At 43.4% G+C, this 27,227-nt stretch overlaps 1 protein-coding gene across 2 annotated transcripts; it reads right to left on the reverse strand.

The window, feature by feature from the left end:
• Positions 1-1,390: 1,390 nt before the first annotated feature.
• Positions 1,391-21,734, reverse strand: mtmr7b (myotubularin related protein 7b). 2 transcript variants are annotated; one of them, XM_086142487.1, is made up of 14 exons: positions 21,566-21,734; positions 20,418-20,543; positions 17,943-18,105; positions 17,407-17,564; positions 12,755-12,883; positions 12,538-12,672; positions 12,317-12,449; positions 11,296-11,405; positions 10,380-10,505; positions 10,212-10,261; positions 8,496-8,696; positions 4,004-4,138; positions 3,730-3,902; positions 1,391-2,402 (listed from the first exon to the last, which is right to left on the reverse strand). In XM_086142487.1, exons 1-14 carry the CDS (start codon positions 21,590-21,592, stop codon positions 2,335-2,337), a joined length of 1,734 nt encoding a protein of 577 aa, XP_085998613.1. In that variant the 5' UTR covers positions 21,593-21,734; the 3' UTR covers positions 1,391-2,334. The 2 variants fall into 2 exon arrangements, with proteins under 2 accessions (XP_085998613.1, XP_085998612.1); XM_086142486.1 differs by having other exon boundaries at positions 1,393-2,402; positions 3,776-3,902.
• Between the last annotated feature and the right edge of the window lie 5,493 nt (positions 21,735-27,227).

Consider the following 27,227-nt stretch of genomic DNA (forward strand, 5'->3'; position numbering starts at 1 on the left):
ACACACACCCTCTCTGCACACACCATCCAATTATCACATATTTTTACATTTTTCGCCCAAAACTCCTTGGCAGTGTTGGGAATGTAATAGTATTACAAGGAGTTATATTAGCAGTTATAAGCATTGTTTCCATTTTGTTCGTTGTCATGATATACCGGTACACAGACTTTTGTCCCCTTCCATGTCAACTGTTTCCTGCAGGCTTAACAGACCTTCACACCTAATACTGGATAGTCTGAAAAAATAAGACCTTCGGTCAAACTAACATATCTTAAAAATAGATTTAAAAGTGATGAGAAGTTAGGGGAACTTCATTACACCCCTCTCTTGTTTTCATTTCAATGTTACATACAGGTAATTTTCCATATCTGCTCTGAAACGGAGGATATTTGTCTGATTTCAAGTTCAAACAGCTGTGATGAGACAATCACTTAACATGAAGCATCTCTGAGAGAAAAGGGCTCAATTTTTGAAGACAGTATAATCTCATGCTATTGCATGCATCTATTGCAGCATTTCTTTATGGTAATGCCTCACTCTGATATCCATTTTTTTCCAGTAACATGAGGTTCAAAATTGAAAGGAAAGTATAAAAAATTTGTGGTGTGATTAAAGCTCTACGCCATTTCCAACAACAATGTTTTAATTTGCTTTTCAAAAAGGGGGACAGGTTTATAGACCGTCAAAATAAAACTGAAAGCAGTATTGCTTGGTAGAAAACATTTCCTTTCACGTTTATTCCTGTAAACAAGTCTAATAAGAGCTATTTCATTTCACAAGAAGCAAGACAAATACAGTTTAACAAAAGAGAAAAATGCCTTTGGGTGTGTAAGCAATGTTGTGTGAACTGTCCCTAAAATCACCAGGCAATTATTTAATGATCGAAAAACAATTAAGTGACTACCTGTTTCCAAATATCTGATTGATTCTGCAAGTTGCTTTTGCCTTCAAAAATTTAATGTGAGCAGAAAAGCAAACATGTGGCTTTATTGTCCACCCATTTGCCTGTTATGGTTATTTTGAAGTATTTTCATCATTAAAATAGCAAAAACTACACTTATGGATCTTGTTATGTAATTATTTCCAACCAATAATGATATCAGTAAAGATAGTTTTATAGGTCAGACTTAGAAAATTCAAATATAGTCAATTCCATCTCAAAGTGTTAAGAACTTTTGCAAATAACTTTGCTTGTTGGAGAAGTCTGACAAAGATAATGGAATAAAAAAGACTGAGGAGGAAGGTGCAGGCTTGAACACAAGCACAAAAAAGTCAACTTTTATTTTCAGAATATTTCTGTGTCAGGCTAATATCCTCTATATTTCCAGTCTTGTATCTTGCTGTAAATTAGTGATGACACCAGGACTGAAGCGGGAGAGAAAAGTACCAATAGGGGGGGTGCAGGTTGATGATAAACAAAGAAGTCAAAGATCTGTCCAGCCAGGGCGAAACCTTTCCTCAAATACAGGTACGAATCACGGCAATTTAAACCCAAATGAAAATAAACAGTCAGATCTAAAGGGACTGTCTGGTTGTCAAAAAAGAGAACAATACCAAATCACCAATAATGATAAATACCAGGGCTGGACAATATATCACTAAATATCTAATATTGCTTGAGTGATACTGTTTCCTGATTGAAACTGTGAATTATTACAAAATCCCAGTATTTGATTAGTATCCAGTATCTGAGATTGAGTCAGTTTTTACTCCTTTCATATTTTTTGATGACTTCCTGATTGCTAGTTTTCTTCCCCCTCAGTCTGTGTGTGTATCTCTGGTATAATGTGTGGTTTTCAAAACAAATAAAAAATTATGGGACTGTGTCAAGACTGAAAAATCTGTTCCTGTAAGCTGTGATATTTATTTTTTAATACTGCCCAACTGCACATTGAGGTTTCTCCCAAACTCAACCTGATTGTCTTTAGTGATCCAGAAAACAGGAAATTAACTACATGTGTATTTCAGTCAGTCATTCGGCATCTTTAATTGCTCAGTCCTTTCAGTATTAAATTAAATATTTCCGGCATCCACACGGTTGATCTCCTCTCTCACCTTCCAACCCGGCAGCGATATTTTGGTCAGGCTGTGGCAAAGGCAGCCTCATCTGAGTCCTTGCCTTCATCCCCACCACTGGACGAGCGGCTGCTGAGGTCAGCCACGCCCGACTCCAGGTCGCTGCTAAGGAGGTCGTCAGGCTCATGGAGGGACAGTGTGAGAGCTGAGTCTCTGATCTGAGGCTTCTGATTGGTCCTGTGGTCCTGTGTGGAGCTGGTGATGGGGTCTGTGGTGGGCTGGTCTGGCCCAGTGTGTCCCAATATGTCTCCAATGTGCCTAGTCCTCCTCCGCTGAACCTCCTCCTTCTCCCATGTGACTGGCGTCCCCATCAGGGCTCTGATCCTCTGCAGACACAAGAGCCAATAATAAACTTTACTTCATTCAGTCCGTGCTTCCTGCTGAGGAGGGCCCCAAACTAATAGTTTTCAGACATGACCCAGAGCAACTGTTTCAAACACTTAATTTCCACGTAAAAAGGTGAACAGAGGTGAATTTACACAGTACTTTAATCATAATGTCTGTGTCATAGCTAACATGATCCACACCATATTCACAAAGCACACATTTCTTATCCTGGTGATGAGTTACTCAAACCCCAACACTAAGATGTTGTCATTTCGCCAACATTATGATCTCCCTCTTCCTTATAAATACAGGGTAGGCTAATGTGAAATAAAACAAACATCCTAATATTAAGATACAGCTATTTTAGATATACTCCACAATACTTGCTTCAATATGAATATCCCACATCAGATAGAAAACATGAAGAGGTAAGATTGTAAATGTTGATAGTGGAAAAATGAAAACTTACCAAATGAAACATATCAACCTTGCCTCACATCTTTGTCTGTGCTCATATTCAACTCCTTTTTCTATACTAGAAAATATATAAGCATTAGATCATGCCAAATAATTCCAATGAGATAGCTAAGATGAAAGTATTACCCACAATGAGCTGTTGATTGTTTGACAAAGTCCTTAATATAAAAAGTAAGTATCGGAAATCTAGCAAGAAATCACCTTCAAATCACTGATTTGCTGAAAAGCTGAAAAAATAAGGGACATTGTCAAGAACTTAAAAAACTCTTTAAAAATTACCAAGACATCTCTCTGACTACGTGTAAGTTGGAGATATTTGAGAAATTATCTAAAAATCTGAAATCAGGAGAAAGCAAATGACCAGGAGAGCATTTCCATTATAAATTATTGAAATTACATATTTTGAAGGGGAGATCAGTGATGCTACATGGGATTCTTTCTTTCAAAAGCTTGTAAAAGATGTGGAAAATCTTAAATATGACATGTTGTTTCTATCTTTAAGGAGATATGGGAAATGATTCTACTGTATGATAGGAAACAGCTGGCTGACTTTCGGACTACTGTGGCAAATTAAATTTTGGGAGTTTTTCTGGGACTCAAGCATTTATATCACATGAAGAGATGCTGCTTGGTAGGTAATGGTGACAAAGGAGTAGGTAAGCCATGCAAAGTTTTTGAAATTCTGGCTAATCTGATCCAAAATCTGCAAAAAATATTTAAATCTAGGGTCATGAGTTTCATGTGTTTATGCAGTGCAAATCCCTTTTGCCAAAGATTATATGAAGAGAATAGTCCAAATAAGTCCCATAATTAGAACGGTTTATGGTGGTGTCTTTGTGTGTTGTATGCCTTGTCTGGAGCCAGGGTGGTGGTGGACGATTCCTCCTGGCGGTACCTCCTGGTGATTTGCCAGCTCCTCCTCAAGCTGCTGAGACTCCTCCCTCACAGCTGACAGGAAGTCGGCGGGTGACTGCCGGGGAGGGGTAGACTTCTCCACATGGTTGTAAAGACCTTTCCACATTCTGCAAAGGAAGAAGGGGGAATTGAGTGAAGACAGAATGTTCAAACACTAGATTTGGGGAAAACAATTTGTGTTTGACTTTGTGTTTCTTGTGTGACTGACTTGAAGCAGTAGGGTGTTGTGTTGGGTCTCAGGATGCCCTGACATTGGCTGAGCTCAGCCTGGTACAGGGGGTTGATGAAGTTAGCTCTGTCCTTCCACAACTGAGGCCACACACTATGACTCCGCTCGCGAAGACTGTCCTCCCACACACGTACACACACACGGAAATATACCCACAAAAGATTATTGCGTGTGCTTTAAAATAATTACTCTGAAGTAAATCTAATCAGACAAAAGGTTGCAGCAGAATTTTTACAGATTGATAGATTTTTTTATTCTGTCTGTTATTGTGATGTTAAATGTGACTTTGTGATTTCCTCTGAGAAATTGATACACAGATTAGTTAGTGACATGTACATGAAAAAAAATGAAAACTCAAATATTTGATGTATTTAATTCAAAAATATGTAATCATTATTATTAAAGCATTTTTTATGCATTAAAACAATTGGTTGGTTAAAGTGACAATTCTGGCCATTTAAGCTGTGGTTCTGTGGTTTGTGGTTTAATCAAACCTCGCTATATGATATTTCCACCAATGCAGCCTCAGGGTGGCACTGGCCCGTGTCTCTCCAAGGCTTCCCTGGGGGGCATGGAGCAGTGTCTCCCTGTGCCGGTCCAAAGCCCGGATAAATGCAGAGGGTTGCGTCAGGAAGAGCATCCGGCGTAAAACTTTTGCCAAAACCAAACATGCGAGTCAAACAAAACTATATCATACACGATCGGTCGTGGACCGGGTTAACAACGACTGCCATTAGTACTGATGACCTACAGGTCACTGATGGAAATTGAGCTACTGTAGGTCGAAGAACAAGAACGAGAAGAAGAGGAGGAGTGCGTGTTCGGAAGCAGAGAGAGAAAGGAGGAAAGGAAAGAGTCTGGGACTGAGAGTAGGGACTTTGAATATTGGGACTATGACAGGAAAAGGTAGAGAGTTGGTCGACATGATGCAGAGAAGTAAGGTGGATATACTGTGTGTCCAGGAGACCAGGTGGAAAGGTACTAAGGCTAGAAGCTTATGAGCAGGCTTTAAGTTGTACTATTATGGTACAGACAAGAAGAGAAGTGGAGTAGGAGTTATCTTGAGGGAGTTTGTTAGGAACATCCTAGAAGTGAAAAGAATGTCAGATAGACTTATGAGTCTGAAATTGGAAATTGACAGTGTGATGCTCAATGTTGTTAGTGGCTATGCCCCGCAAGTGGGAAGTTCTGGAATGAGTTAGATGAAGTGATGCAGAATATTCCCAGAAATGGGAGAGTGGTAATTGGTGCAGACTTCAATGGACATGTCGGTGAAGGCAATAGAGGGGATGAAGAAGTGATGGACAGATTTGGTATCCAGGATAGGAATGCAGAGGGACAGGTGGTGGTAGATTTTGCAAAAAGGATGGAAATGGCTGTAGTGAATACCTTTTTCCAGAAAAAACAGGAACATAGGGTAACTTATAAGAGCGGAGGTAGGAACATGCAGGTAGACTACATCTTGTATAGACGAGGTAACTTGAAAGAGATCAGTGACTGCAAAGTAGTTGTAGGTGAGAGTGTTGCCAGACAGCATAGGATGGTGGTTTGTAGGATGACTCTGGTGACAAGGAAGATGAAGAGGGCAAAGGCAGAGCAGAGGACAAAGTGGTGGAAGCTGAAAAGGGAGGAGTGTTGCATGGTTTTTACCCAGAAAGGGTCTGGGTGGTCAGGGTGAGCTTCCAGATGATTGGACAACTACAGCTAGTGTTATCAGGGAGACAGGTAGAAGAGTACTTGGTGTGTCGCCTGGAAGGAAAGTAGATAAGGAGACTTGGTGGTGGAATGAGGAAGTGCAGGAGTATATGTGGGATAGAAGTGGGATACTGAGAGGACTGAAGAGAACTAACAGGAGTTCATGGACATGCGGCGAAAGGTAAAGATAGAGGTAGCAAAGGCAAAACAAAGGGCGTACGATGACTTGTACGCTCGGTTGGATAGTAAGGAGGGTGAGAATTATCTATACAGGTTGGCAAAACAGAGAGATAAAGATGGAAAGGATGTACAACAGGTCCGGGTGATTAAGAACAGAGAGGGAAATGTATTGACAGATGCTAGAAGAGTGATGGGAAGATTGAAAGAGTACTCTAAAGAGCTGATGAATCTGGAAAATGAAAGAGAGGCAAGGGTAGAAGAGGGGACTATTGTAGACCACAAAGTAGCACAAATTTGTAAAAGTGAAGTGAGGAAGGCATTGAAGAGGATGAAGAGTGGAAAAGCAATTGGTCCTGATGATATACCTGTGAACATGTGGAAGTGTCTAGGAGAGGCAGCGGTAGATTTTCTGACTAGATTATTCAACAGGATCTTAGAGAGTGAGAAGATGCCTAAAAAATGGAGACAAAGTGTGATGGTGCCTATTTTTAAGAATAAAGGGGATTTGCAGAATTGTGGCAACTATAGAGGGATAAAGTTGATGAGCCATACAATGACGTTATGGGAAAGAGTAGTGGATACTAGACTGAGAGCAGAAGTCAGCATTTGTGAACAGCAGCCTTGGAAGAGTACTACAGGTGCAGTATTTGCGTTGAGAATGCTGATAGGGAAGTACAGAGAAGGCCAGAGGGAGTTGCATTGTGTTTTAGTAGACCTAGAAAAAGCATATGACAGGGTGCCAAGAGAGGAGCTCTGGTATTGTATGAGGAAGTCTGGAGTGGCAGAGAAGTATGTTAGATTGGTGCAGGACATGTATGCTAGCTGTGAGACACTGGTACGGTGTGCTGTAGGGGTAACAGAGAAGTTCAAGGTGGAGGTGGGACTCCATCAGGGATCAGCTCTGAGCCCTTTCTTGTTCACAATGGTGATGGACAGGCTGACAGATGAGGTTAGACAGGAATCCCCATGGACCATGATGTTTGCGGATGACATTGTGATCTGTAGTGAGAGCAGACAACAGGTTGAGGAAAATCTAGAGAGGTGGAGGTATGCTCTGGAAAGGAGAGGAATGAAAGTTTGTCGCAGCAAGACAGAATATATGTGTGTGAATGAGAGGAACTCGGGTGGAACAGTGAGGCTACAGGGGGTGGAGATCAAGAAGCTGGAGGATTTCAGGTACTTAGGGTCAACAGTACAGAGCAACGGAGAGTGTGGAAAAGAGGTGAAGAGACGGGTCCAAGCAGGTTGGAATGGGTGGAGAAAGGTGTCAGGGGTACTATGTGATAGAAGACTTTCAGCCAGAATAAAAGGAAAGGTATACAAGACAGCGGTGAGACCAGTGATGATGTATGGACTAGAAACTGTTACAATCACCAAAAGACAGCAGGCAGAACTAGAGGTTGCAGAGATGAGGATGTTGGGGTTCTCTTTGGAAGTGACCAGGATGGATAGGATCAGGAATGAGGCAATCAGAGGAACAGCACATGTTAGATGTTTTGGAGAGAAGGTCAGAGAAGCCAGACTGAGATGGTTCGGTCATGTACAGAGGAGGGATGGAGAATTTATTGGTGGACAGATGCTGGAATTGGAGCTGCCAGGCATACCCATACGTCTCTCATTCATACAAACATACTCTGTCTTGCTGTGACTTACCTTCATTCCTCCCCTTTCCAACGCATACATCCACCGCTCTAGATTTTCCTCGACCTGTTTTCTGCTCTCACTAAAGATCAGAATGTCATCTGCAAACATCATGGTCCATCGGGATTCCTGTCTAACCTTATCTGTGAGCCTGTCCATCACCACTGCAAACAGGAAAGGGCTCAGAGCTGATCCCTGATGGAGTCCCACCTCCACCTTGAACTTCTCTGTTACCCCTACAGCACACCGTACCGCTGTCTCACAGCTAGCATACATGTCCCGCACCAGTTAAACATACTTCTCTGCCACGCCAGACTTCCTCACACTATCCCAGAGCTCCTCTCTTGGCACCCTGTCATATGCTTTTTCTAGGTCTACAAAAACACAATGCAGCTCCCTCTGGCCTTCTCTGTACTTCTCTATTAGTATTCTCTTTAAGTACAACTTAAAGCCTGCTCCTAAGCCTCTGGCCTTACTTCTTTTCCACCTGGTCTCCTGGACAGACAGTATATCCATTTTCCTTCTCTGCATCATGTTGACAAACTCTCTACCTTTTGCTGTCATGGTCCCGATATTCAAAGTCCCTACTCTCAGTCCCAGACTCTTGCCTTTTCTCTTCTCCCTCTGCTTTTGAACACACCTTCCTCCTCTCCTTTGAGTATCAGTTTCCATTGGTACCCTGTTTGTCATAGGTACCAATGGCGGTTGTTGTTAACCCTGACCTCGACCGATCTGGTATGATCTTGTTATTAGGTTTGATTTGCATGTTTGGTTTTGTCAAAAGTTTTACACTGGATGCCATTCCTGACGCAACCCTCTGCATTTATCTCGGCTTGGGACCTGCTCAGAGAGACACTGGCCTGTGCCCCCCCCCGAGGCTGGCTTAGGGAGACACTGCTACCTAAATAACATTAAAAATATACTGAGCGCCTAGAGTGGCTGGTGTCAGTCTTACCTCAGATCCCTGCGTTCCTTCTGGCAGTTTCCCAGGAAGTTCCCATACTGGCAGGAGTAAACCTGATTGTGTATGGCCACCAGGAAGCGCTCGTTGAACTCAAAGGCACATGGGAACTGCTCCGACAGCTGCCACACGCTCTCTAAGAACTGATCAATAACAGGGGACACCTCCTTAGGGTCTCCATCCAGGTGTGCATATCTGTAAGAGAAAGATTTCAATAAAGCTGAAATGCACACTGTTAAGTTAAGATCATTGCCTACCAGTAGAAAATGTTATGCAATGTGCTTATTATATGGATTATTAACAAATTAACAGTGTAAATAGTTTTCAACAAAACACACAGCACACTTTGTAAATGTGATGCATTGACCTCTCAGGGCCACTGCATTGCTTCGGTTGATTTATATACTTCCTGTATGTATTTTGAATATCTGCTTTTGGCTTAACAAGGCATCTGATCCTCATATGAATATAATCTTTGTCACTATCAAGGCAGCATTTTCTGTGGGGCTCAGAGCTGATCCCTGATGGAGTCCCACCTCCACCTTGAACTTCTCTGTTGCCCCTACAGCCCACTGTACCAGTGTCTCACAGCTAGCATACATGTCCTGCACCAATCTAACATACTTCTCTGCCGCTCCAGACTTCCTCATACAATACCAGAGCTCCTCTCTTGGCACCCTGTCATATGCTTTTTCTAGGTCTACTAAAACACAATGCAGCTCCCTCTGGCCTTCTCTGTACTTTTCTATCAGCATTCTCAACGCAAATACTGCACCTGTAGTACTCTTCCAAGGATGCTGTTCACAAATGCTGACTTCTGCTCTCAGTCTAGTATCCACTACTCTTTCCCATAACGTCATTGTATGGCTCATCAACTTTATCCCTCTATAGTTGCCACAATTCTGCAAATCCCCTTTATTCTTAAAAATAGGCACCATCACACTTTGTCTCCATTTTTTAGGCATCTTCTCACTCTCTAAGATCCTGTTGAATAATCTAGTCAGAAAATCTACCGCTGCCTCTCCTAGACACTTCCACATGTTCACAGGTATATCATCAGGACCAATTGCTTTTCCACTCTTCATCCTCTTCAATGCCTTCCTCACTTCACTTTTACAAATTTGTGCTACTTTGTGATCTACAATAGTCCCCTCTTCTACCCTTGCCTCTCTTTCATTTTCCAGATTCATCAGCTCTTTAGAGTACTCTTTCAATCTTCCCATCACTCTTCTAGCATCTGTCAATACATTTCCCTCTCTGTTCTTAATCACCCGGACCTGTTGTACATCCTTTCCATCTTTATCTCTCTGTTTTGCCAACCTGTATAGATAATTCTCACCCTCCTTACTATCCAACCGAGCGTACAAGTCATCGTACGCCCTTTGTTTTGCCTTTGCTACCTCTATCTTTACCTTTCGCCGCATCTCCATGAACTCCTGTCTGTTCTCTTCAGTCCTCTCAGTATCCCACTTCTTCTTCGCTAACTGCTTTCTCTGTATATACTCCTGCACTTCCTCATTCCACCACCAAGTCTCCTTATCTACTGCCTTGGAGAGACATGAGCCAGAGACGCCCTGAGGCAGCATATTTTTCACAACTGTTATGGTCTACCTTAAAAACTTTTGGCAAAACATGTAACAGCAAAGTTCACAAAATGGCTATTGTTGTTATTGTTGCTATTGTAATACACGCTTGTGATCTGTAACTGACCTTTGGGAGAACTTGTGTCCGAAAGAAACCCAGTCCCTCTCTATCAGCACCTTCAACAGGGATAAATCAGAATGAGGGCTGGGTAATAAGGGAAAGGTGAATTGAAGGTGAATTGAAATGAACTGATAAAAAAGAATGTCCGTGTGTCTAAGTGCATGTGTGTGGTACCATGAGTCCTTTAATGGTGCGGTAGAAGGGGTCCAACAGGACGCTGGCCACAGAGCAGGCCTGGGCCGTCCTGTCCCAGCCATCAGAGCAGTGGACCAACACACTCAACCCTTCATCAGCCACCGCCTAACAAGACACGACAGAACAAACACTCCTGAAAAAAGGCACAACTGCCTCATGATGAAAGCTAGAAAAGTTGAAATACAGCTTTATTTGTCCTAAAGGAAATTAGGCTGCCAGATTTATCAAAATATTACAATAACATCAAAATTCAAATCAACCCAAACTGACAAACTGTGGCCCTATTTTCTGCAATGAGCATCTAAAAAACCTCTTAGCAACTAATTAGACTCATACAATCAACGAAATAGAATTTAATTTGGCTTTCATTTTGCTGTTCTCATGTATCTGCATCACAAATTTTGCAGTTAGATGAATATAGCATAGTTTTTCTCTTCAAGTGAACCATGAGTTAGGTCACAAAAATAAAGCACAATATGTCACATTGTTCCTTCTATAGTCCCGTTGCCTCTTTTACACATTTTTATTCATGTAGGTTGATAGGTAGATTGGTGCCTGGAGTGTGAATGTGAAAGACAGCTGACATTATCACCAATAAATAGTCCTCATGGTGAAACATTTATTTCGCTTTGTATTGTATAATGGCAGAAATATTCAGCTGACAGGAGAAGACTAATGTTTTAAGCTAATTAGGAGATGTTTTATATCCAATTTTGCTTTTATCATCAAACAGTTGGTTTTTATTATAGTATCCAGATTGTTGCACTTGTGGCCACTGAATTCACATCATGACTCTAGTGCTACTGTGTGTGTGTGTGTGTTTGTGTGTGTGTGCGTGTGTGTTTGTGTGTGTGTGTGTGCGAGCATGTGAGCATGTGCACTTGTGCATACATACCCTGGCTATGAAGACCCCTGCATCTAGAATGGCTTTAATGTGCTTGAGCCAACCAGAATTTTCCAGACCCCACAGGAAGTCAGTCATTGATGGAGAGCGCATTTCACTCACTGCATGAAAACGGACGTACGGATGGATGGGGGATTCAAACACACACACATACATATACATGCACACAGGTATGTAGGGATATGAGAAACATATCATCAGAAAAAGTGATTTTTTTTTTTTTAGTAAGAGCAGATCAGTGTAATAACTCAAAGTGTATTGCATCCATGCAACTATGATATCCTCATTAGATTTAGGGCATGTGATTGCTCAACAAACGCAGTGGTACGTACAGCATTGAACAAAGACACCAGGGGGAAAAACTGCTGCATATAGAATGATTTTTTGAATGTAACACAAATGCTACGGAGTGAGAAGTGTCTGTGTGTGTATGTGTTTGTGTGTGTGTGTGTGTGTGTGTGAGTGTGTGTGTGTGTGGGTGCGTGTGTGGGTGCGTGCGTGCGTGTGTGTTTGTGTGTGTGTGTGTGTGTGTGTGTGTGTGTGTGTGTGCGCGTAGGAGAGAGCGATAGAGAGAGAAAGAGAGCAAGATAGAGAGACACAATCTGCCTGACACCTCTGTGAGTCCTCTGAAGAATCCTGAGAAGATCCTCTGGCTGCCTTGTTTGTGACCTCCTGCTGCAGCCAGTACAATATTGTTGAAGCAATGTTAAATATGATTTGGTGTATATCATGTGTTCTAATTTCCTATTCCGTGCAATCTGATCTATTCTATTTAATTTTGATGCAGCTTCCATCAGAAACTAGATGCTGAGTATTTCACACTCAGCAGAGAGGCGTTGGACTTCTGGTATGTTGCTAAAACAACATCCCATTACTGCATTTTCTGGTGGAAGATGGAGTACATGACATTATACTGATGGGTTTGATGAAAACCAGGTATCCAAAAAACCGCACAGACACTTCATCAACACATTAGCATGCTCAGACACAAGGACACATAGACAATTCTTACCATCAATGATTTTCTGCTGGCTGTTCCTCATCACATGAATGTTTTCTATACCGATGAACTGCAGCTTGATGTTTGTGTAGTGGTCCTCGTTCTCATAGCCTTTACCTGCGGCTCGGTTTGCCATCGCATTCAGCTGTGCAGACACCAAGGAGACCATGCAGGCATTACTGCTTGCTGCAAGTTCTGTGTTTTTCACTGAGTGTGAGTGAGGCGCGAGGTACCTTTGGCCTTGTATCAACCACGTAGATGTAGTCGCTTCCAGGGTTGGACTTCATCACAGCCTGCAACATTGCCTCATCATCCTGACAGCGTCCGCTGAATCCTGACAGTGGCTGACTACACCGGCACACTGCCGCCTAGAGGCAACATAGATCTTGTCGCACTTTCAAGGTTACAGAAATTCTGAATCTCATTCTTCTACTGTGGGTGATCACTGACCAGGGTGTCCTGGTGGAAGTAAGACAGAGCAGGAAATCGTCCTCGACTCCTGAACCTTGAACTGCCCACAATGGTGGAGGGTGTGGCTGACTTTGGGACAAACAGGACTGATGGGTACGTGTCACACACCTGGTAGGAGACACAAACATGCCTGTCACATCAAAAGTATAGTTGCATTCAATTTAAGATAGAATCAGCAATCATCACATTAGTGAGATTTTGAGGCTTTGATGGCACTTTATAATTTTTAAAGAAAGTGTAACAGCTAACAAAATGGTAAATTGTCTCCCATTAGAGCTTTCAAATTTTTTTTGTTTCAAAGCATGTGTATGTTGTATGTGATCTCCTTGCACATGAAGTGTTTTGGATGTGGTGAAGGGGGCCATATTATGAGGATGTGTCCACACTGAATTGGTGAGGGGTAGTGCCCTGTAACCCAGTGACACAGTTGGCGCATCACTCTGGACCTCAACCCCTGACACTGCAGTGCAACATGGCCAGTGGAGGGTTTGCATGGTCCCGTAGCAAACAACAAGGGTGAGATTAGCAAGATGAATGCAAAGTACAGAGTGGGCGGACAGGTGAGGTAAGAATCAAGCAGGATGGTGAGCGTGTACAGTGAGAGTGTTTACCCTGCTACACTGCACTTCTCTAGAACCTTCGCCCCAAACTTCATCAACATAGAACACCTAGTCCAGGGAAGTTCAGGCCTGTTTGTCAAAGCGGCCTTTGATCATTTTAGTGTTGTTTCAATCAATATTTATGACTCGCAACAAAGTTGCAGAGAAATAATTCTTTTTTGAGAAATTAAAAGACTGTATGTTCTATGAAAATGTTTTCTCAGGTGGTGATTTTAATTGTGCCGAGAATTAACTTTTAGATCACAACTATATAGAGCCTCATCGAGCCTCTCAGCACACACAGAAGCAGCTGGTCTCTTACCATGGCCTGGTGGATGTATGGAGAAGGATGGACATGAGCTGTGGACAATTCACATGGTACACGCGCAGAAAAATCGCTTTAGCCTATTTTTATGTTTTTAAGCATCAGTTTAACATCTTGAAAACTTGTAGGATTGTACCATTTACCGATCAATTCAAACCGAAGAAGCATCTTGGATGAGAAGTGAAACATCTTCAAGGTATGAAAATTAAGTCCGGTTGCCATGAGAAGAAGATTTTGACAAGCATTAACCATGACTTGGATGACTTGGAACCTTCACAGACAGATTTTATCACTAGGTTTTACCTTTTACACTTCTGAATATGCCAGGCAAAGTGTTATAAGTTTGCACCCTGATTTCTCAGTGTATGGGAAAGGGATTAGTTGGGTGTCCTGTTGAACATTTTTGGAATTCAGATGACTCATTTGTTGACCTGGCGACACTTCGATAGAATCAATAAAACATGAAGGCAGAGACTATTAGTACAAATTATGGCTCTGATAAAGTAGTAGCTGAGTGTGTTTTCATTCACTTTCCAGTGTTGTTTGGCAAAAGAGCATCTGATTCTTTGCATGTGTACACATTTGAGTTTGTTATACTGATGGCATTAAGGATGACTGACCAGAAAAGGTGCTGCAAGTCTAAATCTGAAGTGGTTTGGACCATAAAGAAGGCATCAGGATCTGCTCTATTAGATTTACTGAGAAGGATCCTGTTTAAATGACAAGACTCAGGACTTGGCATGATAAAGTCCACTGTTTATCGTAGGAAAATCATATGATAGCATGTTTGCTGAAACAATTATGCTTTTTCTTATAACATTCAGAAATATACAGGACTGTCTCAGAAAATCAGAATATTGTGTTAAAGTTCTTTATCTTCAGTAATGCAATTAAAAAAACAAAAAATACTTTTTCATGATATTCTAATATTTTGAGATAGGATTTTTGAGTTCTCTTAAGATGTAAGCCATAATCAACAATATTAAAATAATAAAAGGCTTGCAATATTTCAGTTGATTTGTAATGAATCCAGAATGTATGACATTTTTGTTTTTGTAATTGCATTACAGAAGATATTACACATACAATATTCTAATTTTCTGAGACAGTCCTGTATGTTGATACAGAGTAAACAAAATGGTATCATAGGGAGTATACAGAAGTATCGATCCATCTATCCATCTTCCCCAACTTATCCGGAGTCGGGTTGCAGGGGCAGCAGCCGGAGCAGTGAGGCCCATTTCCCCCTCTCCCCAACCACATGGTCAAGCTCCTCTGGGCGGACTCCAATGCGTTTCCACATCAGCCTGGAGACCTAATCTCTCCAGTGTGTCCTGAGTCTTACCCGTGGTCTCCTCCCAGATGGACATGCCCGGAATACCCTCCCCTGGAGGTGTTCAGGGGGTACCCTGACCAGATGCCCAAGTCACCTCAGAGAGAGGATCTGAGTCCTCTCTATGCGGCGGAGTGGCTGCTCTACTCCGAGCTCCTCCCGGATGACCGTACTTCTCACCCAGCCACGCTGCGGAGAAAACACCTTTCACCCGCTTGTATTTGCTATCTTGTTCTTTTGGTCACGACCCAAAACTCCCCAAAGTGACCATAGGTGCGAGTGGGAACGTAGGTCAACCAGTAAATTGAGAGCTTCGCTTTCCGGCTCAGCTCATGCTTTACCACAACAGACAGGTACAGAATCCGGATCACTGCAGACATCGCATTGATCCACCTGTTTATCTCTCGCTCCATCCTTCCCTCACCCGTGAACAAGACCCCGACATACTATAACTACTCCACTTGGGGCAGGACGTCTTCCCCTACCTGGAGTGGGCATTCCGCCATTTCTACCATGAGCACCATGGTCTCAGATTTGGAAGTGCTGATCCTCATCCCGGCCGCTTCACACTCGGCTGCGAATCGCTCCAGTAAGAGCTGGAGATCATGGCCTGATGAAGCCAACAGAACCACTTCATCTGCAAAAAGTAGAGACTTGATCCTGTGGCAACCGAACCGGATCCCTTCGACGCCCTGGGTACGCCTAGAAATTCTGTCCATAAACATTAAGAACAGAATCGGTGATAAAGGGCAGCCCTCGCGGACTCCAACTCTCACCAGAAACAGGTCCAACTTACATCCGGCAATACGGACCAAGCTCCAATATCCAATCATACAGGGACCAAACCCCGTTATATGGTCTGTTCGGTCGCTGTATGATTGGTGTACCCCATACTCTTGGAGCACCCCCCACAGGATTGTCCTCGAGGTGTTCTAGTTGATTAAAGTTTCCAGGACGAATTAACATCAATCTTAGGCTAAGCACTGCTTTGACTAGACTTTCTACAAAGCAGAATAAAGAAACATGTGATGCAACAACCAATTGTGGACTGACCGAACAATGTAGACCAGGGGTGCTCAATACGTCAATCGCAATCTTCCAGTCTATCTCAAAGGTAATACTGGTAAATTGCATGACACTAAAAAAAATAGACGTCAGCCTATCATCCATCCTGTCACTTCATTCATATACAGGGCAGCCAGTCAGATGACATCTGATTTTTTCTGACACTGAAGTCAGTTCACATGCACAAATAACAGCGCAAAGTGGGGCAAAACTTACAAGCTAGTCAGCAAGTTACCTCCAACTTTTAGCCATCGTTTTTTTCTCTTAAACTTTAGAAAGGGTATAAAATGAGTGGGGGAGCTGGACCAAGTAAGAAGACAAAAAATGTATTACTTTCATATGGAATGGACTTTTTGTCATTTTTCGGACTGTTCATGGAAAATACGGACACGGACATCCCGCTGAAAAGCGAGCTGAGAAAGAGAAAGGTGAAGGAAATAAAATCTCAGTTGTCCGGCCAGCAGTCACTTTTCACACAACATAATTCAAAAGCGAAAGCCATGACCGAAGCATCGTTCGGGGTGAGTCACGTCATCGTTAATAAGGCTGGCTGGCAGCAGCTATTGTCCAGACTATGCATCCCTAGCTGATTCAATGCAGTGCAAGTCATCAGACTGAACTTGGGTAATCATAAAAAAATTTATAGAATTATTTTGTGTTGTGCAGTATCGGCTCATGTGCTAATGCAAGGTACATCAACATACATTGTACATATAAAGAATGTTTTGCATTTTTGTTGTGGGTAGATCATTTTGACTTAGTCATTTTATAAGTAACTCCCATGCTGAAAAAGTGTGAGCACTCCTGACAGATGACTTATTGCTACCAAATGACCCTTGAAATCCAGCAAAAAAGTGTCTTCTAACCAAAATCTTTAAGCGTATGTTTAATTTTTTTAAGTAAAATAAACCAAACTGAATGTCCAAACAACTTTGGTGGTAGCAGACATTTAGCATTCCTCATTAAACCCAGGCATTATGATATAACTAGGTGAAATTGGCTCAGAAAGGAAAAATAACACGAAAGGAAGTTGAATGGGGCTGGGGGTCAAACATATCTGTTGATTTATCATGAGAACAGACGATGTGTCAAGGCTACCTGTAATCCCCAAATTTTTTACTTTTTTATCCATTTTTTATCTTTTTTATCCATTTTATCACAACAAATAGACTTGTAAGCATCATCTGCATTTTCACTGTGATTGAGAGAAATACTTAGGTAAAGATTGTAGAAGATACTACCAGCTCCAGTTGGACTCGAAAATCATTTTGATCCCATTTAATTAAAGAACTATGACAATGAGACTTACCCTGTATTCACTGTTTGCCGCCGTAGATACCCAGAGATTATTAGGAACCCCCATCCTCTTGTAATCGGCCATTAGATCCATGAAATTCCATGTCTCTTCTCTCTCCTCCTTGTTCACGTTAGGGTTGAAGGAAAGGCAGTACAGCTCACTGTACTTCTCTGGGATATAAAATATAATACAATGAATAAATGACTAACTATTAACATACTCCCCAAAGTAAAAATGTGTGTGAGTTGTATGTTGTTTTATTTGGTTTACAACAGTGTATTCTACTGTCATGGGTAGAATAGGAAACATTACAATAACATTTCAATGTCATCAAATTGTAAATATTTCCATAATTACTATGTTAAATCAGTTCCATGAGATTATCTAATGTGAAGGTGTGAGAAGCTTTGAATGGCTGCAAATTGTAATTTTTTTTTAGAAGAAAACTAAATTATATGTGAAGTTATTTTAGGCAAGGAATAAAGTTAAATAGTTCCATCTTATAGAATAGCAGGCACTTATACCAGCACACACAGTTGCACACAAACCTGGTCGTGACAGTCTGACCAAAGACGCTTGAAAATCAATACAGTCTCGCTCCTGCGGGATGAAAAGCTGGACTACGCGAAAGTCCTTGCAGCGTAAGATGAGCTGGCTTCCCGTCGGGGTGGTGGGCAGCCTCTCAACACTGCTCACCATGCTGTGCAACATCTGACACATAGAAACATGTACGGCACGCATGCACACAGAAACGCACAAATGCACACAGACACATACATACATACATACATACACCTCTCTAAGTGAGTATCAAAAGACAGTGGTTTCATGTTCAACACATGTCACATTGTTATTTAACCCTTGTGATTTTAAGCCATCGGGGGGAAATTATGACATTTACTTTTTGGGGAAGAGAAATAAGAGGCTTTTGCAGCTGGTTTACAACAAACTTATTAGAATCTGTCTCACTGGCTTCAGTTACTCCAGCAGACACAGTGAATGTCTGTTCAGTAGAAACTGACACCTCTGGATACCAACACTATCAACTGGTAGGTGGGGGATATGAGAGGCTCATCCTTCTCCAGCAGATGCTATGCAAGACATCTGCTGTAGTATCTTTCCATCCTGTATTTGCAAAGTCCTTACTCAGACATCCCACAAGAGGGGAAAACTTTGCCTTTAAACTTGAAAATATTGCAAATTATCAACATCTTGGGTGAATATTTCACTCAGGACATTTTAGGCTTTTAAACTGATTACACAAATCTGCAATATTGGGGAGTTCATTCAAACATGTCTGCATTATGTTTTTTAAAGAATTATAACAACTCAAGCTACCAAAACTAACAAACTAGTACTGATATCGCCTTCTACTTACCTGCCAAATCTGCAAAATAACAACAAACATGACATTGTGACCACGATTATGAACTCAGGAGTTTCATTTCTATTCTAAACTCAAAATTATAGAGATGTGTCAATGTGTCAGTTAGATTCAGTTGCTTGAAAGATACAACTTGGTTGTAGGTTATTGAACAGATAGATAACACTTGGAGGTCTGCTTTGCAATGAAGAGAAAATAAAAATTACAAATGCTAACATAATATGTATCCATATGTTGTGTATTTGTGATTTCTGGAAAGAAAATATCACCTTAAAAAATATGTAGCTTTCTTTTTCACCTTTTTTTCAAGTTTTTCCAGCAAACAACTTGAATTAAACTTAAAAAAAATGAACACGAATCAATAAAAATCTGGGAAAAATAAATCCTAAATCAATAAAAAAATATAAATAAAACATGACAATTTGAGGGCCATTGAACCACTCTGGTGAAAATGTGAACACCTATATCTTCTAAGATTCAAAATGTTACTCTGAAATAAACATGGAAATAACACAGAAGTGTTTTTTTCTGTAAATGTGTAAATTATATTAATATGTAGCTCAAATTTACCTTGGCTTATGATACTACTGATGATGTTAAAGTGATTAGTTTTAAGAAGATAATTGCCTACCTTTCACAGACTATACACTGTTTTACAGCATTGATGTATGGAGAGAATCGTAAAGAATAAGAGATACATTAACAACTAACTTTTAAGGTCATAGTCAGTAAGGCTTGGCAGTAGGTTTTTTTGTAATATATGCATAGGAGCCATTGCAACCCATGTAAAGATATCCTATGTCTGCAACATGCCACTAAGTCCTTGATTCATATTAGTGAACTGTTCATTACTGGATATGAAGTTTGAAGTTGATGTTTAGGTTAAATAAATAGATGACATAGTCTGTGCAATTGCACTATTTTGAATGAGTAGGTCCAAAAATGTGTCTTTCCCAATTACCAGCATTATAACATATTACATTAGTAGATTTAGAGTCAAATTGACATGCTCATAAAAAATAATTTTAAAGCCCTTAAAAAAGCACTAAAGTGTATGAAATTTGCTTCTTTTCCAATTCATTATCAAGATCCAATGCAGAGGGGTTTTTGCTAATTATTCAACAATTCTAAACATCTATTATTTTAGTTTAGTTTAGCATACTTATGTTTTTTTTCTCCACCACTGACATCATAACTCGATTTTTGACTAGTGATGGCAATAGCAAATGACAGCAATTGGTGTAAAAACAAATTACCATTTAAAAAAAGCAACATTTTTATTTTATTATGATTGACTTGACTGACAAACGTAGCTTTCCCAAAAAGAAATTCTCTCATATTCAGGCTCTTTTCACCATGATTTACAATATATGTACATTTATTTATTGATGATACAGTCAACAGCTCTGAGAACTGAAGAAGCCACTCCAATGAGAGGTGAAACAGATTTGACAGTGATTAACCATGACCTGGATGACTGAGAACCTCCATACATACATTTGGTATCAAACAGCTTTTTAAGTGAACCTGTGATTCCACTTTGATTACTCATGACAGCTTGGGCTGACAAAACACAACCTACAGACTGTTTATATCAATGTCTCCATCTTGTCTGTGTTGTGGATTAAATGAAGTTTACCCAGGTCTCTTTGCGTGTGTCTGGGTTGTTTTCAATAAACATGGTGTGTGTTGCAGACAGGTAGAGGGTCCCAACACTGGCCTTCCTCTGGCCAATGGACCGATCCAGGAGACGCACGTTCTCCACCTAGCGGAGGAATGCAAGCAAACAGCAAAAGGTCCTAGGTTTGCATGAAAAAGCGGATTAACCTGAAAAAAAGCTATAAAATACAGTCCATTCATCCCGGAGAGGGTTTAAATGGAATGTGTTTTTCACTTAAAAACAAAACACAGCCTCACAGTGCTGTACACGGTGTTTACAGTGCTGTTTTTTGTAATTAGAGCAGAATTCCTCATATTAGCTAATTGGAAAATGTCAGCATTTTATAAGAAAAATGCATGACTTTATTTTATATAATGCAGCAATATATCCTTTCTGTAATTTAAATTTATTGCGCCATTGATAATGTATTTAGAAAAATACTATTTATCAGGGGATTTCGAGATAATCAAGTATGGATGTTCCTGCAGATTTAACCACACACTGTCTGCCCTGTAGATTCATGCTTTGTCCTCCAACAACCAGTGTGTATGCTTATAAAGAGAAGGGGGGATGTCTTTGCCAGACAGCAAAACATAAGGAAAATTGTGTGTGTGTGTGTGTGTGTGTGTGTGTGTGTGTGTGTGTGTGTGTGTGTGTGTATGGGGGGGGGGGGGGCACGCCATGATGCGACGTCATGGTTGGACGTCTATTTGCGTATGGATTTACTTTTTCATGATTCATATAGTATCAAAATAATACAGGTAAATTATTATCTAATACACGTGAAAAATGCAACAATTTATGGATGTATTGGCATTGGCATATTCCAAAAGACAAAAAAGCCTAGATCCAATATCGGACACCACCGTATAGTTCTGCAGGTGAGGTGTCCTGAACCGAGCGTCGTGAAAGGGATACAATAACTGGCAAACATCTGAAATTGATAAATTATGGATAATTAATTATATTTGATAATGAAATGGAAGAATAAAAGGGGCGCCACGTCGCTGCACAGAACAAGACGCGATGTTCCCGCAAAGGCAAAAGCTTGCCAATATACCAGGGAGGGAAGACAAAGACAAGACAGCGTCCTGACAAAAATGGATGCTGAATCGCAGAGACGTTACCTTGGGCGTCCGGATATGCTCCATCATCACTGTCAGCCAAAATGGTGGTGATGGAGGAGGGTAGCCTGGCGGGTTTAATGCTTACATCCTGCGTTTTCCGTCGACAGGCGTTCGGAATTCTCCGTGGGTGCACCTCAAAGACTGTTCCGGATTATCGTCCATGATTCCCTCCTACCTTTACCTTGTGGTAGTTTCGTTATTGACGGAAAATGTGTCGAGAGGTACTTGACATGGGTAACGGTCTAACCTCTGCCTCAAGTCTCCGTGCAACTGCTACAACGACAGCCAGTAGTGTACCGTTCCCGGACGAACCGAACACGCTGAAGCGAATCACTCCGCTGAACCAGCAGTTCACCGTTTTTGCTGAGCTGAAGAACCGAGCTGGCTGACCAGACAAAACTACATGTACTCCCTAATTGTTCTTATGACAAGAGGGATGGTATATCACAGATGACAATTTGTACATCAGTCAACACATTTCTTCTTCTGTCAGGAAATGCTACTTTCATTTTTTGACACATTTGGTGACACTTAGTGTACATATTTTTGACTGAGGAAGGTCCTGAATGCAGGGCTTTTACACATGATATGGTATTTTCCAAGAGATTTTACCAAAGAAGTATAAAGTATTGTAGTGTTTTAGTCAGGGAAAACACCTGGTTGACGGTAAAAATGTCAGTTTAATAAGGAATAGCTGCTGTTGGCCACAGCCACGCCACACAACCCTGCAATACAACTGTAGCCGAGTTATTGGGGGAAGTGGCCTGATTCAATGAATCCACAAAACAATTAAAGCGAAGACTCCAGAGCTCTCTGGGGTAACGATCACGTCTTTTTATTCTTGTCCAAGTCCGTCACACCGTCAATCTTCCAAACCCACAGCATGCCACACTTCCGCCCTCTCTTAGGGTTTCACAATAAGAGCCCTAAGCATCTATTGTGGTTACTGCTTACAATCGGAACAAGAAAAGAAAGATATGTTACATTTCTCTCCCCCATAAAGAGAAACGTCCCCGTTTCAAAATGCCAACAAAACCGAGTGTGAACAACAACAAACAATACTTATAACAATGATACCACAATAAAACCAACACCAACAATCCCGCTGCATGGTTCCCAACACATCAAGAGCACACCACTCCCATCTTCCTTCTATTGCCTCCCTTTTCCCCCAAACTAACTAAACATGACAAAGTCCTTCCAATGACTTGGGGGTCGCACAGTCCTTCCAGCACGAGAAACAGCGTGCTGTGGCTCACCAATTCCGAAACCCGATTAGTCCTGGAACCTCCCATAGCCTCGAGGCCCCTGTCCGGCGACCCCCCGTCTGGCAGCAAGAGATCATGAATAGGGGAAGATGGGAGGCAGCCTGTTGAACTCGCTGGCCCTGGTAGTGTTTAAGGTTTCAGCCTATCATGATGCACAACTTGCCCCTGCCCATCAAGGTCCAGTGGGCCGGCAATATGATAGGTGAGCCCCGGTTCCCCCCGGGACCCAAGCACAGACAGGACCCTGAAGGGTCCCTTCCAATGGGGAGCAAGTTTCATCCGGTCTTCCGTTGGGTTACGCATCCATACCAGGTCCCCCTCTATATATGGTTGGTGGCGGCCCACGCCATCATGGTACAGTTTCTGTTTCTCGTGGGCCTCGGTAACACCCCGCCTCGCGTCAGCAAAAGCAATCTTCAGTTTAGCTGCCACCGCGGCTGCAAAGTCAGCGTGAGGTAAAGGCAAGTCTGAACGCACCGCTGACGGTGGTAACAGCACATCCAGTGGAACACGGGCTTCCCGTCCGTGTGTCAGGAAGTACGGGGTGTAGTTGGTGGAGGCATGTACAGACGTATTATAGGCGAACACCACCTGTTTTAGGTAACCGTCCCACTCACCACCATAGGCCAGCAACAATTTAGCTAGCTGGTCGATGAGGGTGCGGTTAAAGCGTTCCACCATTCCGTCAGATTTGGGATTATACGGTGTGGTACTTGTTTTCTTAATTCTCAAGAGCCGACACAGCCTTTGTACAATTTCTGCTTCAAACTGTCGTCCCTGATCGCTGTGGATCACCCCAGGGACACCATGCACCAACACGTAATCCTCAAACAAACACTGTGCTACTGATGGGGCGGTCTGGTTAGAGGGAGCAAACAGATTTACAAACTTAGAAAAGTAATCCTCTACCACCAGTACATATCTGTTCCCCTTAGATGCTAGTGGAAGTTCCAGAATGTCAGCTGCCACTCTCTGAAACGGCCGGGTGGCCTGAACACTCCCCATCGGTGCGCGATGCTTCGGCACTGGGGCCCTGCGGGTCTGACATGGAATGCATTGTTCGCACCACTGTTGGATATCCTTGACCATGAAGGGCCAGTAGCAAATTTTTCGTGCACTTTCCCACACTCATTCCACTGAGAAATGAGCAGAAGCTGTACCCCCATGTAGGTGCTGCAGCACCTCAGGGATAAGCGAGGAGGGTAAGACAATTTGACACAGCACATCTCCTGTGAGGGGGGAGGTTACGGTTCTATGGAGGAGTCCATTGACAACTGAGAGGCGGGGATATTCTGTCCATAATTTACGCAGCCACTGGGAGCTACCTCTCATTAGCCCTTTAGGTGGTCGAGAGCCACTGCCCTCAAGACAGTCCAATACCTGGGTAATATCTGGATCGACTTGTTGCAATGCTCTCATTTCTGTGTTATCCCGGGAGAGTGCCAGCACGAAGGACGAGTCCGGCACCTCGCAATCCCCCACCTCATGGTGTTCCCTCCCCAGGGTGGAGTTCGAGGTAGTAGGGTGCACGGTGAGTGGCGGAATTAGTAGAGAGTCTCTTTGGGGAGTACAGGGTTCTCTGTCACAGTCAATGGTATATACTGGTGCGGCCACTGTGAGTGAGGTAGCCTTTACCACCTAGGCCTCAGGGTCAGATGGACGCCGCGAGAGTGCATCTGCATTAGTGTGGTGTCGCCCGTCCTTGTGCACTAGAACCCAGTTGAACGGATCTAGCTCCAACACCCATCTTGCTCTGCGTCCTGTGGGGTCCTTGTCAATGGACATGCCACGCAGACCGAGCAGAGGCTTGTGGTCAGTGACGATGGTAAATACCGCTGACCCAATATAATGCCGGAACTGACGGACAGCCCACACTATCACCCACAGCTCCCTGTAAAATGTAGACCAACGCTTCTCTGTTGAAGAGAGCACCTGGCTAGCGTATACCACCACTCGCTCTAGCCCGTCCTTGTCCTGGGCCAACACAGCCCCAACGGCGTCTGTGGAGGCGTCTGTGTATACTTTGAATGGAAGGCTGAAGTCCAGCATGGTGACGACTGGGGCTGACGAGAGCACCCCCTTCAGGTATTCAAAAGCCATGTTACATTCAGCTGTCCACTTGAAAGGGGTGCCCTTACTGGTGAGGCGGTGCAGAGGAGCCGCACGCAGAGCAAAATCCTTGACGAAACGTCGGTAGTAAGAGCATAGGCCCACAAATGCTCTCACTTCGGTTGGATTCTGTGGTGTGGGCCAAGTTCTGACCTTGTCCGTGTTTCGGAGATCAGGCTGCAAGCCATGGCGTGAGACAACATGCCCTAGTAAGACAACATGATCCCGCGCCAGGTGGCACTTTTTAGGATTCAGCCTGAGACCCGCTGCTCGAATTCTTGAGAAGACTTCACGCAAGTTGGAGAGATGGTCCTCAAAGGTGGGGCTATTTATCAGGACATCATCGAGATACACCATGCATACCTGCCATGGAAGCCCTCTGAGCACGAGTTCCATCATGCGTTGGAATGTCGCTGGTGTGTTTGTAAGGCCCATGGGCATCGATCGCCACTGATAAAGGCCCCGGCCTGTCGTGAACGCCGTCTTCTCCCTATCGTCCTCAGCAACCTCAATCTGCCAGTAACCGTTTGAAAAATCCAACGTGCTGAACCACCTGGAGCCCGCCAGGGCGTCCAAGGTCTCGTCCACCCTGGGGAGGGGGTGACAGTCCTTCACTGTAACGCTGTTCAGACGACGATAGTCCAGGCAGAACCTCCACTCACCATTCTTCTTCTTCACCAGGACAACAGGTGAGGCCCAGGGGCTGCAGCTTTCCTCAATTACCCCGTCGGCCAGCAGGGCAGCCACCTATCTGTCTATTTCCTCCCTCTTTTCAGGTGAGGTCCGGTAGGCACGTTGCCGGAGGGGAGGATGTTTCCCAGTGTTGATATGGTGCTGGATAAGGTTGCACTTGCCTGGTCTTCCTCCCTCTGTGCTGAATATCTCTTGGTGCTCCACCAGCAGTGCAGTCAGTTGCGCTTTCTGCCGCTGACTAGCTTGGGATTCCTTCAGGGACACGACAGGCACAGGACTGGATGGGGAGGCAGAAGCAGAGGCCGTAACAGCAGTGTCTTGCGGTAGCAACACAATGTCAGATTCACCCCCTGCAAACACCTCTCCCAGGTGCACGCCTTCTCTTATTATGAGGTCTTGGTTGGTGGGGTTCAACACCCAGGCTATGGAAACCCCATCTTCCACCGACGTCACAGTGTGGGCTATGACACAATCACTTTGGCTTTTCGGGTTCGGTGATAAGTAGCCCACAAAGTTAGGGAGCTGATCGACAAGTCCAGGTGGGGACACCCTCACAGGCACCAGCGCCTCACAGAGTGGACCCAGCTTGGTGTCTGTAGCGACAGAAGCATTGCAACAGTCCGGTATTAGGTCCTTGCCACTCAACAGAGGGCGTACAGTGTCCCATAGGTGCAGCTTTCCACGAGCGTATTCCAGTAGGGCACGGTTGGCAACAAGGAAATCCAGACCCAGCAAGACTGTTTGTGTGGATCCCCGAATGATGTGGAAGACCTGCTGTTGGGAAGTATCCCCTAGATGCAGTGTAGCTCTTATGGCGCCCAGGGTGTCAAGCATCTGTCCATTTACCCCTCGCGCAGCAATAAAGTCCGTACTAAGAGGTCGCTTGTGTAGTGCTGGAACAGACATGCGAAGATGATCACTAATAAATGACTCCGTTGCTCCAGTCGACCAATATGTTCACTTCTGTCCCTTCGATGCATCCCCTCACACATGAGGTTGGCTGTTCTGTCAGGTCCAGTGTCAATGTCTTAGATCCGAGTATCATTCTCTCCAGGGGGCCCATAGGCTCTCCAGCTGGTGTTTGGGCCATAACATCAGCTACAAATCTTTTCCCGACTGGTACGCTGAGTCTTCCCTCGTGGGGGAAAGGAAACGCACCCCTCGCCGTCTCTGTGGCTCATCATCGGAAGGTCTGGGACTTCGCCACTTTGGGGAGTGGGCTCGGTGATTGTAAGGGGGACCGCAGTCCTGTTTCTCCCTGGCCCCTCCTTCTGCTCTCCGCTCACGCCAGCCACGATCAGGTGAACGTCCTCTCTGCTCACTCCACGGCCGAGACGGACAGCACTGCTCCCCACAATTAGACTGGCACTGACCCCCTCGTACCAGGTGAGAGGGTTTCCGTTCCTCTTTCCAGTGGTTGGCTCTCAGTCGGTGGTTTTCCTCGGCTAATTGTCTAAGGTCCATTTTCATTACCTGCATATCCGCCGCCAGCTGGTCCATAGCTCTGTACAACCTGCTTCCATCGGATATGGAGTGCACCATTGCCACCGTACTACTTGCCATGGGAGGCTGGCAGCCCTGGGCGCTGACGT

This window comes from Fistularia commersonii, chromosome 35 (genome assembly GCF_037954325.1).
Source record: "Fistularia commersonii isolate RoL2024-O1a breed Wild chromosome 35, RoL_Fcom_v1.0, whole genome shotgun sequence".
Taxonomy (NCBI): Eukaryota; Metazoa; Chordata; class Actinopteri; order Syngnathiformes; family Fistulariidae; genus Fistularia; species Fistularia commersonii.

Coding starts and splice junctions, on each gene's coding strand:
- mtmr7b (XM_086142486.1), bottom strand. CDS start 21,592: ATGATGGAGCATATCCGGACGCCCAAG. Junction 11,406..12,316: donor CCAGCAGAAAATCATTGATG/GTAAGAATTGTC, acceptor GTTTTCATGCAG/TGAGTGAAATGCGCTCTCCA. Junction 4,139..8,495: donor AAGGAACGCAGGGATCTGAG/GTAAGACTGACA, acceptor GTGGGAGGACAG/TCTTCGCGAGCGGAGTCATA.